The sequence below is a fragment of the Cupressus sempervirens genome, chromosome 4 (assembly GCF_028749045.1).
Source record: "Cupressus sempervirens isolate cs-2001-9-10 chromosome 4, ASM2874904v1, whole genome shotgun sequence".
NCBI lineage: Eukaryota > Viridiplantae > Streptophyta > Pinopsida > Cupressales > Cupressaceae > Cupressus > Cupressus sempervirens.
Window position 1 is genome coordinate 460,194,516 of NC_143121.1, and position 13,397 is coordinate 460,207,912.

The 13,397-nt window shown below is 34.5% G+C and overlaps 1 protein-coding gene across 3 annotated transcripts in view; it reads left to right on the top strand.

The window, feature by feature from the left end:
• LOC149561967 (Polynucleotidyl transferase, ribonuclease H fold protein with HRDC domain-containing protein) overlaps positions 1 to 12,313 on the top strand; it is a 228,701-nt gene extending 216,388 nt beyond the window's left edge. For 2 of the 3 annotated variants that reach the window (XM_089825490.1, XM_089825491.1), the window contains exon 13: positions 11,731 to 12,313. In XM_089825490.1, the coding sequence (XP_089681616.1) occupies positions 11,731 to 11,794 (64 nt within the window). In that variant the 3' untranslated portion in view covers positions 11,795 to 12,313. The remainder of the gene's footprint in view (positions 1 to 11,730) is intronic. The other variant, XM_089825493.1, reaches the window with a different exon arrangement.
• The last annotated feature ends 1,084 nt before the right edge of the window (positions 12,314 to 13,397 follow it).

The following is a 13,397-nucleotide window of genomic DNA, read 5'->3' on the forward strand; positions in this document are numbered from 1 at the left end:
AGAAAAGAGGTCTAAATTAGAACCCACAAAAAAGAAAAGGATATTTGTGGGATATAGTGAAACATCGAAAACCTACAAAATATACATACCTGGGCATAAACAAATTGAACTCAACACAGATGTCATCTTTGAGGAAGACATTGCCTTAAAAAGATCTAAGAGCTCTCCTGAGATAGAAATTCAAGATTCCCCTAAAGACATAGAGGAGGATCTTGCTCCTGAGATTTAGAGGGAGTTTCCTAAAGAAACCATAAATGAAAATCAATTTGCTCTAGTAGAAGATCCCATCAACAAAAAGAGACCACTTTGGGCTAGGAAGATGATTGAGGAAGCTGAAAATTATGTGGTGCCCAAAAGGGACTTTAGAGAAAGTAAGAGAGCCCACAAATTGTCCAGCTATGTCGCCTTGATGAGTGAGATCATTAATCCAGAACAACCCAATGTTACAGAACCTCTGAAACATCAACAATGGAAAGATGCTATGATTGAAGAGTATCAGTCCATTGTAAAATAATGATGTATGGGATGTAGTACCTAGACCAAAAGAGAAATCTAATGTCTCTTCCAATGTCTTTTGAAAGTCAAATATGTTGCGGATGGCAATATAGAGAAACACAAAGCTTGTTGTGCTACTAGAGGTTTCTCACAAAAGGAAGGTATTGACCATGAAGAGACATTTGTACTCGTTGCTCGGTACACCTCTGTTAGACCAGTAATAGCTATGCAATAGCTAAAGGTTGGAGATCTGTTAAATGGATGTGAAAATTGCATTCTTGAATGGGACCATTGGAGAAGAAGTCTATTTAGAGAAACTCGAAGGCTTTGTGATACATAATGTATATCCACATGTATGCAAATTGAAGAAAGCCATATATGGACTTAAACAGGCCTCTAGAGCCTAGTATGGGAGGATTGATAGCTATCTTATGAGAATAAGATTTTCCAAGAGTGATGCAGATCCAAATCTCTATTTTAAGGTAATTTAAGGTGATACGTTAATGCTTATCTTATATGTTGGTGACCTGCTAATCACAGGAGAAGATCACCTTATTACTCAATGTAAGAAGGAATCTAGCCTCAGAATTTGATATGAAGGACTTAGGTATTTTACATCACTTTCTTGGGTTGGAAGCCTAAAAGAAATCAGATGGTATCACTCTCAATCAAGGAAAGTATACTATTGATATTTTGAAGAGATTTGGGGTGTTGGAATGTAGACCCATGTCTACACCTATGCAAAAAGGGATTTGGGATGTTAGACTGTAGACCCATGTCTACACCTATGAAAATTAACTTACACAAACTGAAGGAAGCAGTAGAAGAGTCAAAATTTGCAGATCCTACTCTTTATTGACAGATAATTGGATCAATAATGTACTTGGTTAACACAAGATTGAATGTTTGTTATGTAGTGAATGGTCTAAGCTAGTTTATGTGTGAACCAAAGTTGATACACCTTGTTGTTAAGAATCTAACCTAGATAACCTATAGGTTTGATGGTACAAACCATACCTGCTCTTCTATTCATATATTCCTAATGAATGGCACTCAAATTAATATATATTTTCTCTAAAGGTGCCGGCAATTTATAGACAAATACCTTATTTTGTTCTTGGTTAAACTTAGTTAGTCATAACTAATTCATCTACTAAGATCGCCGGCTTAGGGATGACAAATTTGTTTGTTAAATGCCAAGGGTTATGTCCCTTGAGGGACATACCCTCTAGAAGGATATATATATAGGTTGAGAATGTAGTTTGGAGGACACACATACACATAGCAGTCTGATCTTCCAAGCATTCTCCTTCCCACAAATACATAGCACAGATATTCTCAATCACACAAGATCGAGTATAGAGGACTAGACCTACAGTAAACATTAGTGATATCTGCCTCAATAAATCTGAATATACATATTGTTTAAAAGATTATTCTCAGCAACTCGAAACTGAACTATAAGTCTGATTCAAGACTCAAGAATTTGCAAAACTTTACATGGTATTAGAGCCAAGTTATCAAATCTAGGGCTCTGCAAATTTCAGTAATCAGACCTCATATATATTCAGTAGTTTTCTCCCATTTTCAATGGCATATACAATCAGACCTGAGGACAGATTCGATGGGAAGGAAGACTTTGAAGCCTGGAAATTTAGAATCGTGATGATTCTTGAAGAAAACAATGCTAAACAATTTGTTGATGGAGCATCCAAACAGCCACCAATTGAACCTCACAAATCCATATGGACCAATGGAAATAGAAAAGCCATTCAAATCATCTTGGATGGAGTTTAAAATGATATTGTACCTATGCTTACGAAACACCAAACTACCTAAGATATGATGAATGCATTACGGAATGCATATGAAGTAAACAATGCAATTAGGGTTCTTGCACTAAAAAGACAACCGAATCACAACCAAATAAAGAAAGGAGAATCAATAAACTCTTATTTCCTAAGAGTTGCCGGCATTAGAGATGAATTATCAAGCATAGGAACCATCATTAATGACACCGAACTAACGCTCATGGCCATAGATGGATTGCTAGAATCATGGGAAACATTCGCACAAGGAATAAGTGCTAGAAATCAACTTCCGGACTTTAACAGACTTAAGAATGATTGTCTTCAAGAAGAATCAAGAAAACTAAAGAAAGAAGGAAAATCAAAAGTAGAAGATGAAAAACTTCACGTTCTCAATGCAAACTCCTATAAAGGCAAGAAAAAGCTCTTCACGAATACAAGAGGAAATCAGAAGCATGGAAAGTCCAAGAAAGATCTATCTAAAATAAAGTGTTTCAAATGTGAAAAAATTGGACACTATAGATCTAATTGTCCGGAAAATTCCAAACAACAGGCAAATTGTACAAATGTCAATAGAGAAGAAGAGACTTATGATCCTGAGAACCATGTTTTGTATTCCTCTCTATCAAATGAAATCTCAAATAAGGCATGGGTAATTGATAGTGGATCTTCCAGACATGTAACAGGATACAAAGAAACACGAGATTCCTTATCAGAGAAAGTTAACGGTGAAGTTACTATTGGAGATAACTCTGCACACTCAGTTGAAGAAATTGGAAGTTGCACTTTGAAAATAAAAACAGGAAATACTCTTCTTAAAGTTGTACTGTATGTACCAGGGATTAAAAGAAACCTAATCTCTATTACAAATTTACAACACTAAAAGATGATGGACACTGTTGCATTCGTGGATGCCAAAGTATTAACTTGGGCTAAGAACTCTTCCATCAAGAAAGCTAAATTAATTGGTCAAACAAAGGGATATTTGTATGAATTGAATACAGAATCCAGTCGATCCATTCAAGCCCTAGTTCACGAAACTGAAGATTCAAACGAAATATGGCACAGAAGATTAGGGCATCTAAACTTTAAAACCTTATCAACTATGGAAAAGCTGGTTACCGGATTACCAAAATTAAATAAACATCACCCTAGTATTTGCAAAGGGTGTGCTCTGGGTAAAAGTACTAGAAGTCCTTTTCACGATAGTACTTGAAAAACAAATAATGAACTAGAATTAATTCATTCAGATTTATGTGGACCTATGTCCGCTCCCTCTCTTGGAGGATTCTGGTATTATATCTTGTTCATAGATGACTTCTCTAAGAAACCATGGATTTATTTTTTAAAGTGCAAAGAATCAGAAGAAATCCTACAAAGACTTAAATAATTCATAGCATTAACTGAAAATTTTTCAGGACATAAAATTAAAACCCTTAGAACAAATAATGGAGGAGAATATACCTCAGACTTGTTTAAAAGGTTTTGTAAATAATCAGGGATCAAGAGGGAGTACATTGTTCCTTATAACCCCGAACAAAATGGGGTAGCTGAAAGAAAGAATAGGACAATTATAGAAGTTGCTAGCGCTATGATTTTTGACCAAAATCTAGAATACTATCTTTGGGTAGAAGCCTCTTGTAGACTTGTACTACTGTATACATTCAAAACATAAGCCCTCACTCCTATCTTAAAGATAAAACCCCTGAAGAAGTATTTACTAAAGTAAAACCCAATATAAGTCATCTCAAAAATTTTGGATGTCCTGTGTACATTCATGTTCCAAAAGAAAAGAGAACCAAATTAGAACCATCTGGGAGGAAAGGTATCCTTGTAGGGTATAGTGAAATTTCTAAAGCATATAGAATTTTCATACCTGGACAGAAAACTATTGAACTTAGCAGAGATGTAATCTTTGAGGAAGATCTTGCATTCAAAAGAGCCATAAGTTCCAATGAACCTTCTCCTTTATCAAGTTCTGAAAGAATTAGTAAATTTGAATCCCAGAGGGAGAACCTAGAGAGTTCGAAAGTGAAAATATGAACCTTGAGGAAAATTCAAAGAAAAGACCACTTTGGGCCATAAAAACAGTTGAAGTAGCTCAAGACTTTGCTGCACCTTCAAGATCAGTCAGATAAAGTAAAAGACCTAAAAATTCTCTGGTTACACAGCAAATATGATTGATTTATCCAAAACAAAGTCATCCAATCCTTCTGATGCTATTAAACATCCAGCCTGGAAAGAAGCTATGATAGAAGAATACCAATCAATTATGAAAAATGATGTTTGGGAAATAGTTCCAAGACCAAAAGGAAATTTTTTTGTTTCTTCCAAATGGATATTCAAAATAAAGCATGCTACTGATGGAAGTATTGAGAAATATAAAGCCAGATTTGTAGCTAGAGGTTTTTCTCAGAAAGAAGGGATTGCTTATGAAGAAACTTTTGCTCCTGTTGCCAGATATACTTCCGTACGAGTTGTCTTAGCAATTGCCGCATCTAAGAGATGGAAGGTACATCAGATGGATGTAAAGACAACGTTTCTAAATGGAAAGATTTCAAAAGAAGCCTATCTGGAGCAACCAAAAGGATTTGAAACCCATGATCCTAACGCTTTTGTTTGCAAGCTCAAGAAAGCTCTTTATGGGCTTAAACAGGCTCCCAGGGCCTAGTATGAAAGGATTGATAAATATCTCACTGGCTTAGGATTCTCCAAGAATGAAGCCGATCCAAATTTATATTATAAAAGAGATAAAGATGATATGGTAATACTAATATTGTATGTTGATGATTTATTAATTACAAGTGATGATTATCTTATAGATCAGTGCAAGAAAGATCTAACTAGAGAATTCGAGATGAAAGACTTGGGGCTTCTCCATTACTTCCTAGGATTGGAAGTACGATAGAATTTTGATAGTATCATACTTAATCAAGGAAAGTATACTTTAGATATTTTGAAGAAATTTGGAATGTGGAATTGCAAGTCTATGTCTTCTCCAATGGAGACCAATTTGCATAAACTTAAAGAAGCAGCTGCAGAATCACCTCCAATAGATTTTACTCTCTATAGAAAGATGATTGGGTCCCTTATGTACCTAGTAAATACAAGACCTGATATTTGCTATGCTGTTCATGCCTTAAGTCAGTTTATGTGTGAACCTAAGGAGATTCACCTAGTTGCTGTTAAACACATTATGAGATACTTACAAGGCACTATTAATTATGGACTCAAATATGAGAAAGTTTCTTTAGATTTGCATGGATTCACTGATTCAGATTGGGGTGGAAGTGTTAAAGACAGGAAAAGCACTTCAGGATGTTGTTTCGGTTTAGGATCAGCTATGATTTCATGGATATGCAGAAAGTAGTCTTCAGTAGCTGAGAGCTCCACAAAAGCCGAATACATTGTAGCAGTGATGGCCTCTCGAGAAGTAGTATGGCTGAGAAAATTACTTGTGGGATTATTTGGGCAAGCCCTAAATCCTACGATTATTCATTGTGATAATCAGAGTTCCATCAAGCTCTCAGTGAATCCAGTTTTCCATGACAGACCCAAGCATATTGAAATTCCTTACCATTATGTAAGAGATATGGTAGATAGGAATTCTGTAAAATTGGAATATATTTGTACTACAGATCAGACAACAGACATACTCACCAAACCTCTATCTAGAGTAAAGTTAGAACATTTCAGGAAGAGACTTGATATGGTTGAGTTGTAATTCATTTGTACTCCTTTGATTATTAATAAAATAATTTTATTTTTGTTAGGCTATTGACTGTTATGGGCTCCACCATGTGTAATCATTATTTAAAGAGGTGACGATCTTTGAAATAATGAATACTTGTGTAAAAGGCATTATGAGAGATGACAATCTCTTAAATAATGTACTAAACAGTAGATTTTACTGTAAGATCCAGATGAGTTTTAGATCGTCTTGTGACATTGACATTGCTATGTTCATAGGTCACAAATTGGATAAAGGAAGAATTTTAATTCTCTGAGTTTGTCCTGTATTTTGGTAGATCTTAAACTCAGGATCTCGTTGTGATATAGAAATACCAGTTTCTATAAGTCACAACATGTGTTTTATCACTAGTAGCAGTGATTTGTCATATCACAGGTTTAGTAATATGACTTTGTATCATGTGTTCTATGATACCACATACTAAGAAGAGAGATAGATATAGAGTATTAATTCTTGCTTAAACATCTATATTGATGTTGCTAGATATGATATCTGTTTGTAGGATTATCAGGTTAAGAGGGAGTGTTAGGAATCTAACCTAGATAATCTACTGGTTTGATGGTACAGACCATACCTGCTCTTCTATTCATATTTTCCTAATGAATGGCATTCAAATTAATATATATTTTCTCTAAAGGTGTCGGCGATTTATAGACAAATACCTTATTTTGTTCTTGGTTAAACTTACTTAGTCATAACTAATTTATCTACTAAGATCGTCGGCTTAGGGATGACAAATTTGTTTGTTAAATGCCAAGGGTTATGTCCCTTGAGGGACATAACCTCTGGAAGGATATATCTATGGGTTGGGAATGTAGTTTGGAGGACACACATACACACAACAGTCTGATCTTCCAAGCATTCTCCTTCCCACGAATACATAGCAGAGATATTCTCAATCACACAAGATCGAGTATAGAGGATTGGACCTGCAGTAAACATTAGTGATATCTACCTCAATAAATCTGAATATACATATTGTTTAAAAGATCATTCTCAGCAACTTGAAATTGAACTATAAGTCTGATTCAAAACTCAAGAATTTGTAGAACTTTACACTTGTTGCTACCAAGCATATATTGAGATACCTTCAAGGTACCGTTGGATATGTTCTCAAATACAAAAATGTAGACCTAGGTTTACATGGATGCTCTGATTTAGATTGGGTTGGAAGTGTAACTAATTAGAAAAGCACATTAGGATATTGCTACAGTTTAGGATTAGCTATGATTTCTTAGATCAACAAGAAATAATCTTCAGTGACACAAAGATCAACCAAAGCTGAGTACATTGCAATCTCCATGGGAGCAAAAGAAGCAATATGGATTTAGAAATTACTTGTGGGATTATTTGGCGAGCCATTGAATCCTAGTATTATCCACTGTGATAATCAAAGTTGTATCAAGCTTTCAATGAATCAAGCCTTCCATGATAAATCAAAACAACAGAGATTCCTTACCACTATGTGATAGACATGGTAGAAAGAAATTGATTTAGTTAGAGTATATTAGTACAAGCAATTAGGCAAAAGACATTTTCACCAAGCCTCTTCTAGAGTGAAAGTTGAACACTTCAGGAAGAAACTTGGAATGGTTGAAAATGCATGTCATTATTGAGATTGAATCTCAAGTTATTTATTTGTACTAATAATATATATATATATATATATATATATATATATATAGAGAGAGAGAGAGAGAGAGAGAGAGAGAGAGAGAGAGAGGCTTAATGTGTAAAGTCTTTTGTCATGTGTGTGATTGCATAACTTTATGGCCTCCCCATTGTGTATATTATTGAAAGGTGACGATCTTTCAAATATTGAATATTTGCATTTGACATTGTAAGGTGATGACTTTACAATGATTAGTGTCACTATCATGATGGATATCATGTAATTTGATATCCATGGACATGTCATGATAGTATCTCTTGGACATTTTGATTTATATCATGAGACTTGATATCAGTTGAAGATCATTATGATCCTAATGAGATAATAATGTTGGATAAGTGTATCCGTGGATATACCATGATCTATTATGGTAGACATCATGAGATTTGATGTTAGTGCACACACCATAATGAAGATGTGTTATGAAGAATGTCATGTGACTTGACACTCTTAAGAAGCGTATCATTTCTTTGGATATCACAAGTAAGGTGATATCATTGGTTACATGGTCAAATATTCATCTTCCCTAGCTAAGAGGGAGTGTTGAAATTGGTAGCTTAGATCAGATGAATATGGATAATGACATGATCAATATAACGAGATGATTGTATGCATGTATATCTATCAATATGCATTGTGTATGTTGATACATATACATACATACATAATAATTGAAATCATATCATGATATTGATCTTATTGTTGAAGCAAATTGATCATCTATAAAATCAGATCGAATATGTTTGAAGTGTGTTACTGCAGATTTTAATCATGCTCTCAAATGATCAAATCATATTGATCAAGATACACGACAGATCGGATATTATTGGCATTTTGTATTGCAAGATGAGGCTTCATACCGATAGCCACCGATTGGTATTATGTTAGTGTGGATCGGGCTTCATATTATAAGTGTCGGTCATTGGGTTTGTATTTGTTATATTATGTTTGCATAACCATAGATAACCATCGGTTATGTTAAGGTAATTTAGATGTATGTATGAAAGACATGTTGATTAATAGTCATGTCTCCTATGAGGAGGCATGTCTATTCATCAATATGCCTCCCCTTGAAATGTAAACATATATATACCAATGAAGATCAAACTTCAAAAAACACATAGTAATCCATTAGTGCATGCTACTTGGACTACGATCTTCATTGATATATATTCATTAATATATGTTCATTGTTCATATTCAAATCTAATTGATGTCTTTGTGATTCATATTCAAGAAATTTTTAGCATTACATCAGCTCATCTATCTTTCCTTTGCCATAGTCAATGGAGTTTATGTCTTCCGTCACATGCTTGGTGAGGTCTTATTCTAACTTGGCCTTTTACCCTTACATTGCCCTTTCAGTCCATGATGAACCAGAGATGGAATCTTGATATGTTTCATAATTCAGTTCATGCAATTTAATTATCATTTCTTTGAAAAATTAGCAACAATTTGTGTTTGTCTCTACAAAGAACATAACAGATACATGCCAAGGCTTACTAATATAGGGTTTTTTTTTTAAACCAGGGAAAACACCAAGGCTATTTAAACCTTAAGGTTCCACTTCCTTCAGGCTTTTAAGCTTGGAAGTATATTGTCAATTCTATACGATCTTCCTCTTTTCTGATTGCTCAATAATGGCTTTCTAGATTATAAACCTACAACTTCATCAAGTTAGCAATCAATTTCAATCCCCTTTCGAAATTTTTAGTCCAATATTCCATATTTTCATTTTGCCATAATATGAAATTATATCTAGTTGTAAGGCCATGGAATTGTTCATGCCTAGTGCGATTGTAGAAGTCTTCCACATCAATTGGTCTTTTGCATCAATAGGGATGGTGGCAAGAATTAGGGTAGAGGATTTCGTGTATCACATACTACACCAAGGTCCATCCTCTATCCAAGAAGTAATATGGACTGGAGAGATTTCCCAATTATGAACCCACCTAGCACAATGGGTTCCAACTACCATTGCATTTAGGCCACCGACAATGAATCAGTCTATATAGAAAGAACTAAATTTTGATATATATTACCTAGCGGCTTAGTGTGGAAGTGTCAACTATGTACTTCACAAGTTGAGTTGCATTGAGCACCTATCACCTCCGTGCTACAGGTGACTGCCAGTGTACCTTCTTGAAACAACGGTTAGACTTTGATTGCCCTCGTGGTAGGTCAACTGTCCATGCTACTGTTTTTGTGTCAAAAACTAGGGTAGCCCTTAGGAAACCTAAACTTCCACAAGCCAAGTGAAAGATAGATAATCTCTAGTAGCAGCCCTAGTATCGATCACTAGCATGGTGCCATGACTACATATTGGTTCTCAAGTATCCTTGAGATTTGCTCTTGTGTCATCCGTAGCTCAGAAGTTCAAGAAATCTATCCACAATTTACAAAAGGAAAGTTAATTCAAGAATGAATAGAGAGTTGATTCAGAGCAGCAAGGACTGGAGTGTTATTGGCTCTTAAGTGTACCTATAAATGGTCCAACAGTAGGACGCCCAAATTTTATAGGAGTTAATTAGCTGGGCATATTGACATGTTTAGGTCCTTTTCCTCTCTTCTCTGGGATTTTTTTGACACAAGAAGTGCTAAGATGTTCCCATCCTCTTATCTCTTTAGATTGAGTACTAAGCTACTGAAAACCTGCTGTTAAAGGACAATGCAGAAGTTTATCAAAGTTTAGTTGTCATTATCTAGGATAGGATCAGCCTCATGAATCTTCATCCAGCTTCTCATATGTGTGTGTCTTTATCACATATGGTACAGCGCCTTTTTGAGAGTTGCATAAAGGAATGCATGAAGGTGTAGCATGCTTTAAACTTTTTAAGTGATTGATGTTTTCTCTATTTTAAAGTAATTTAGTTATTGTGCAATTAATTCTAATTGTGTGAACAAGTCACATATCCATACCCCAAAGCAATATCAGAGTGCAATGGAGCTAAGAAAAGTTTATGTATGAAGATCTTAGGGTTTTTTTGGGTTCATTATAGAAGATTAATTAATTGTGAATTTGGTTTTGTTGTTATTCTCAACTTTTTTATTCATGATTTCATTCATCACCATAGCTACAATTGCAGTCTGGTCTGGCCACTGACAAACCATTGAAGGTCTTTTGTGTAGCTTCTAACCTTCTAAAATCTCTAATGAATCCATACCTCTGTGTTTCAATGTAACTATCTCACCCATTTAGAGGAATGAGCATGGATGTCATAGAAGATCATACAAGTTATCCAACTATCTCACTTGGATTTACCCAAGAATATTGTAGAGCACCATACAAGTTACACAAATATCTCACTTGGATTTGCCCGAGCATATTGCAGTAGCTGGCATAAGAATCAAGCCTGATATCAATCAAGTTGGAAAGAAAATAAAAAAAAGTGATGCAGCTATTGAGCGTTAATGGGTCTGCTCAGAATTTTGAGCCATACACCATGGTAAAAATTGGGAGGAATACCAAAAATCGATACATTTTAAGCTGCTATGGGACAATAGAACATGAATAATTCCATTTCTGACAGTTAAAAAACAAATTGTATGTATGCCTGTAAGCATCTTTGACATTATATGCTTGGGCATTTTCTTTTTCGTCAATATTCAGATATTCTTCCTCTTGATTTCCAATCAAAATTTCTCTGTCACATCCCTTATAAGACATACAGAAAACTGTTGGTTTCATGCAAACTGGCATTAAATTGCATATTGTATATAGTTGGTTCTGTTTTCTTTTGTGTTCTTTAGTTGAATTGGTTGAATAGGAAGTCAGCTAGTGCTGCTTTAAGCTGAATAGAATTTGGTACCATTGGTATTTTGAAACTTCATGTAGGCTGTTTAATATCTTGAAATATTTGCAGCAGTTATTCTAATTTTGGTATAAATCTTAGTGTCTTCTTGACAAGAAATTTTGAAAAAGCATGCCATTCTTGATTTTTTGTTTACATGCACAAACAAGTTTTAGAGAATAACCTTAACAGGAAATGCACTTGCATTTGCAGTGGTCGCCGTGAATTCGGTGATTATAGTGTTTATAATCCTTCCAAGAGAAATGAGCTGGGTTAGTGAAATTGGCAAAAGTGGCAGATATGCTTACAAATTTCATGGAAATTTACATTCTTGGAAAAATAAATGTCATTGCTTCTTTAATGTACACAGATGATTATGTTGCTGGTAACAGAAATAAAGACAGGACACCAAAGCTAGATGTGAGATGATAGTTTGTGCAAACATCGATAAGCTGAAAGCTCAGTAGCCAGTATCTTAGATTTTCAAAGATGCAAAAACAAATATGGTGTTTGTTGCACAAAGTTTTGCCCAAATTTAATATTTATAGTGCCTGAGTTTTGAATGAGTAAAAATCCATCATTTTTCTCTGGAATTTGTGAACTGTGTAAAAACAATGGTGCAGACTGTTTGTGATCTTACAAAAGAGTTGCTGTATGTAGCATGGACTTTAATTAAATTATTGGCATACGGCTCTAGGCCTCCTATAATGTGATGTGATACCTTCTTCAGTTGTTGAAAATGTCAAATGCCTACTGTCTTGCAGTAGAAAGATTAATTAAATTTTTCTTAATGAAATTGTGTATTATAGAGATTTCCTATTGGCTTCTTGGCATTTGGAAATTAGCCTTTTTATACCTTTTATTGAACTCTATGTAGACTTTCAACGTTTTGGAAATGAAAGACAGCTTGCTCTCATATTCTTTAGATACCTTTTTTTCTAACAAATGATTAGAAATTTAGAGATCAGTAATAAGTTTTTATCTATCTTTACTCACATTAGCTATACGTTGTGCTGTTAAATGTAGAAAATGAAATGATATTATGTTACTGTTCCTGTCATAGTCAGGGATCATTATATTCTGAAGGATGGATTCTGTGTCTGACGCCATTATTGAAATGGCTATTAAATTTTAGTGAAAATGTAAGAGAATAAAATTGGGAAAATTTAAATTAGCAATATAGCAACATGCATAAACACATACTATTGTTTTTCTTGAAATTATTGGTAAAAATCCAGACAAAATCAGTATTATTGATCACATTAATATTAAAGTGTGAATATAAAAAGAAGACATTTATTCATATTGAAATTGTGCCATGTTTTAAATTTTCCAGAAATAGGTTTTAACAGAAATCACTATACAGTGATGTGCAGTATTGCAGATGTAAAAATCTTCAATCTTTTGCTTCTGCTATTCCATTCTACAGTAGGAAGTAATCAACTCTTATCAATGGAATGCAAGGTTCTCAAATACCTTACAAGTTCTTGAGCTATGTCACTAACTAATTACTCATCAATGTTGAAGAGTAGGAATCCACTCCATTCATAATACTCAGCTCAATTATCTCCTCAATGCTCCAGGTAATGAAAATTATCAAGGACCTGAATCTGATGTTATAATTAGTTTCATCTTTTTCAGTGATTTGGAGTTTATGTGAGACCTATCCAAGTTCTAGGTGAGAGGACCTATTATTGAGCACACTAACTTCACATTTCTGAAAATCCTACATGGAAGTTTTAAGCCACTTCCAATATTTTTTGTGGCAAATTGGCAATTACCTTAGTTATAACTAAGGTTTCAGGGTCATATTGTTAAATATTATGCCACATCAGTATGCTTTTCACCAAGCTGTCCAAAACAACCCAAAAGAGGGTAAA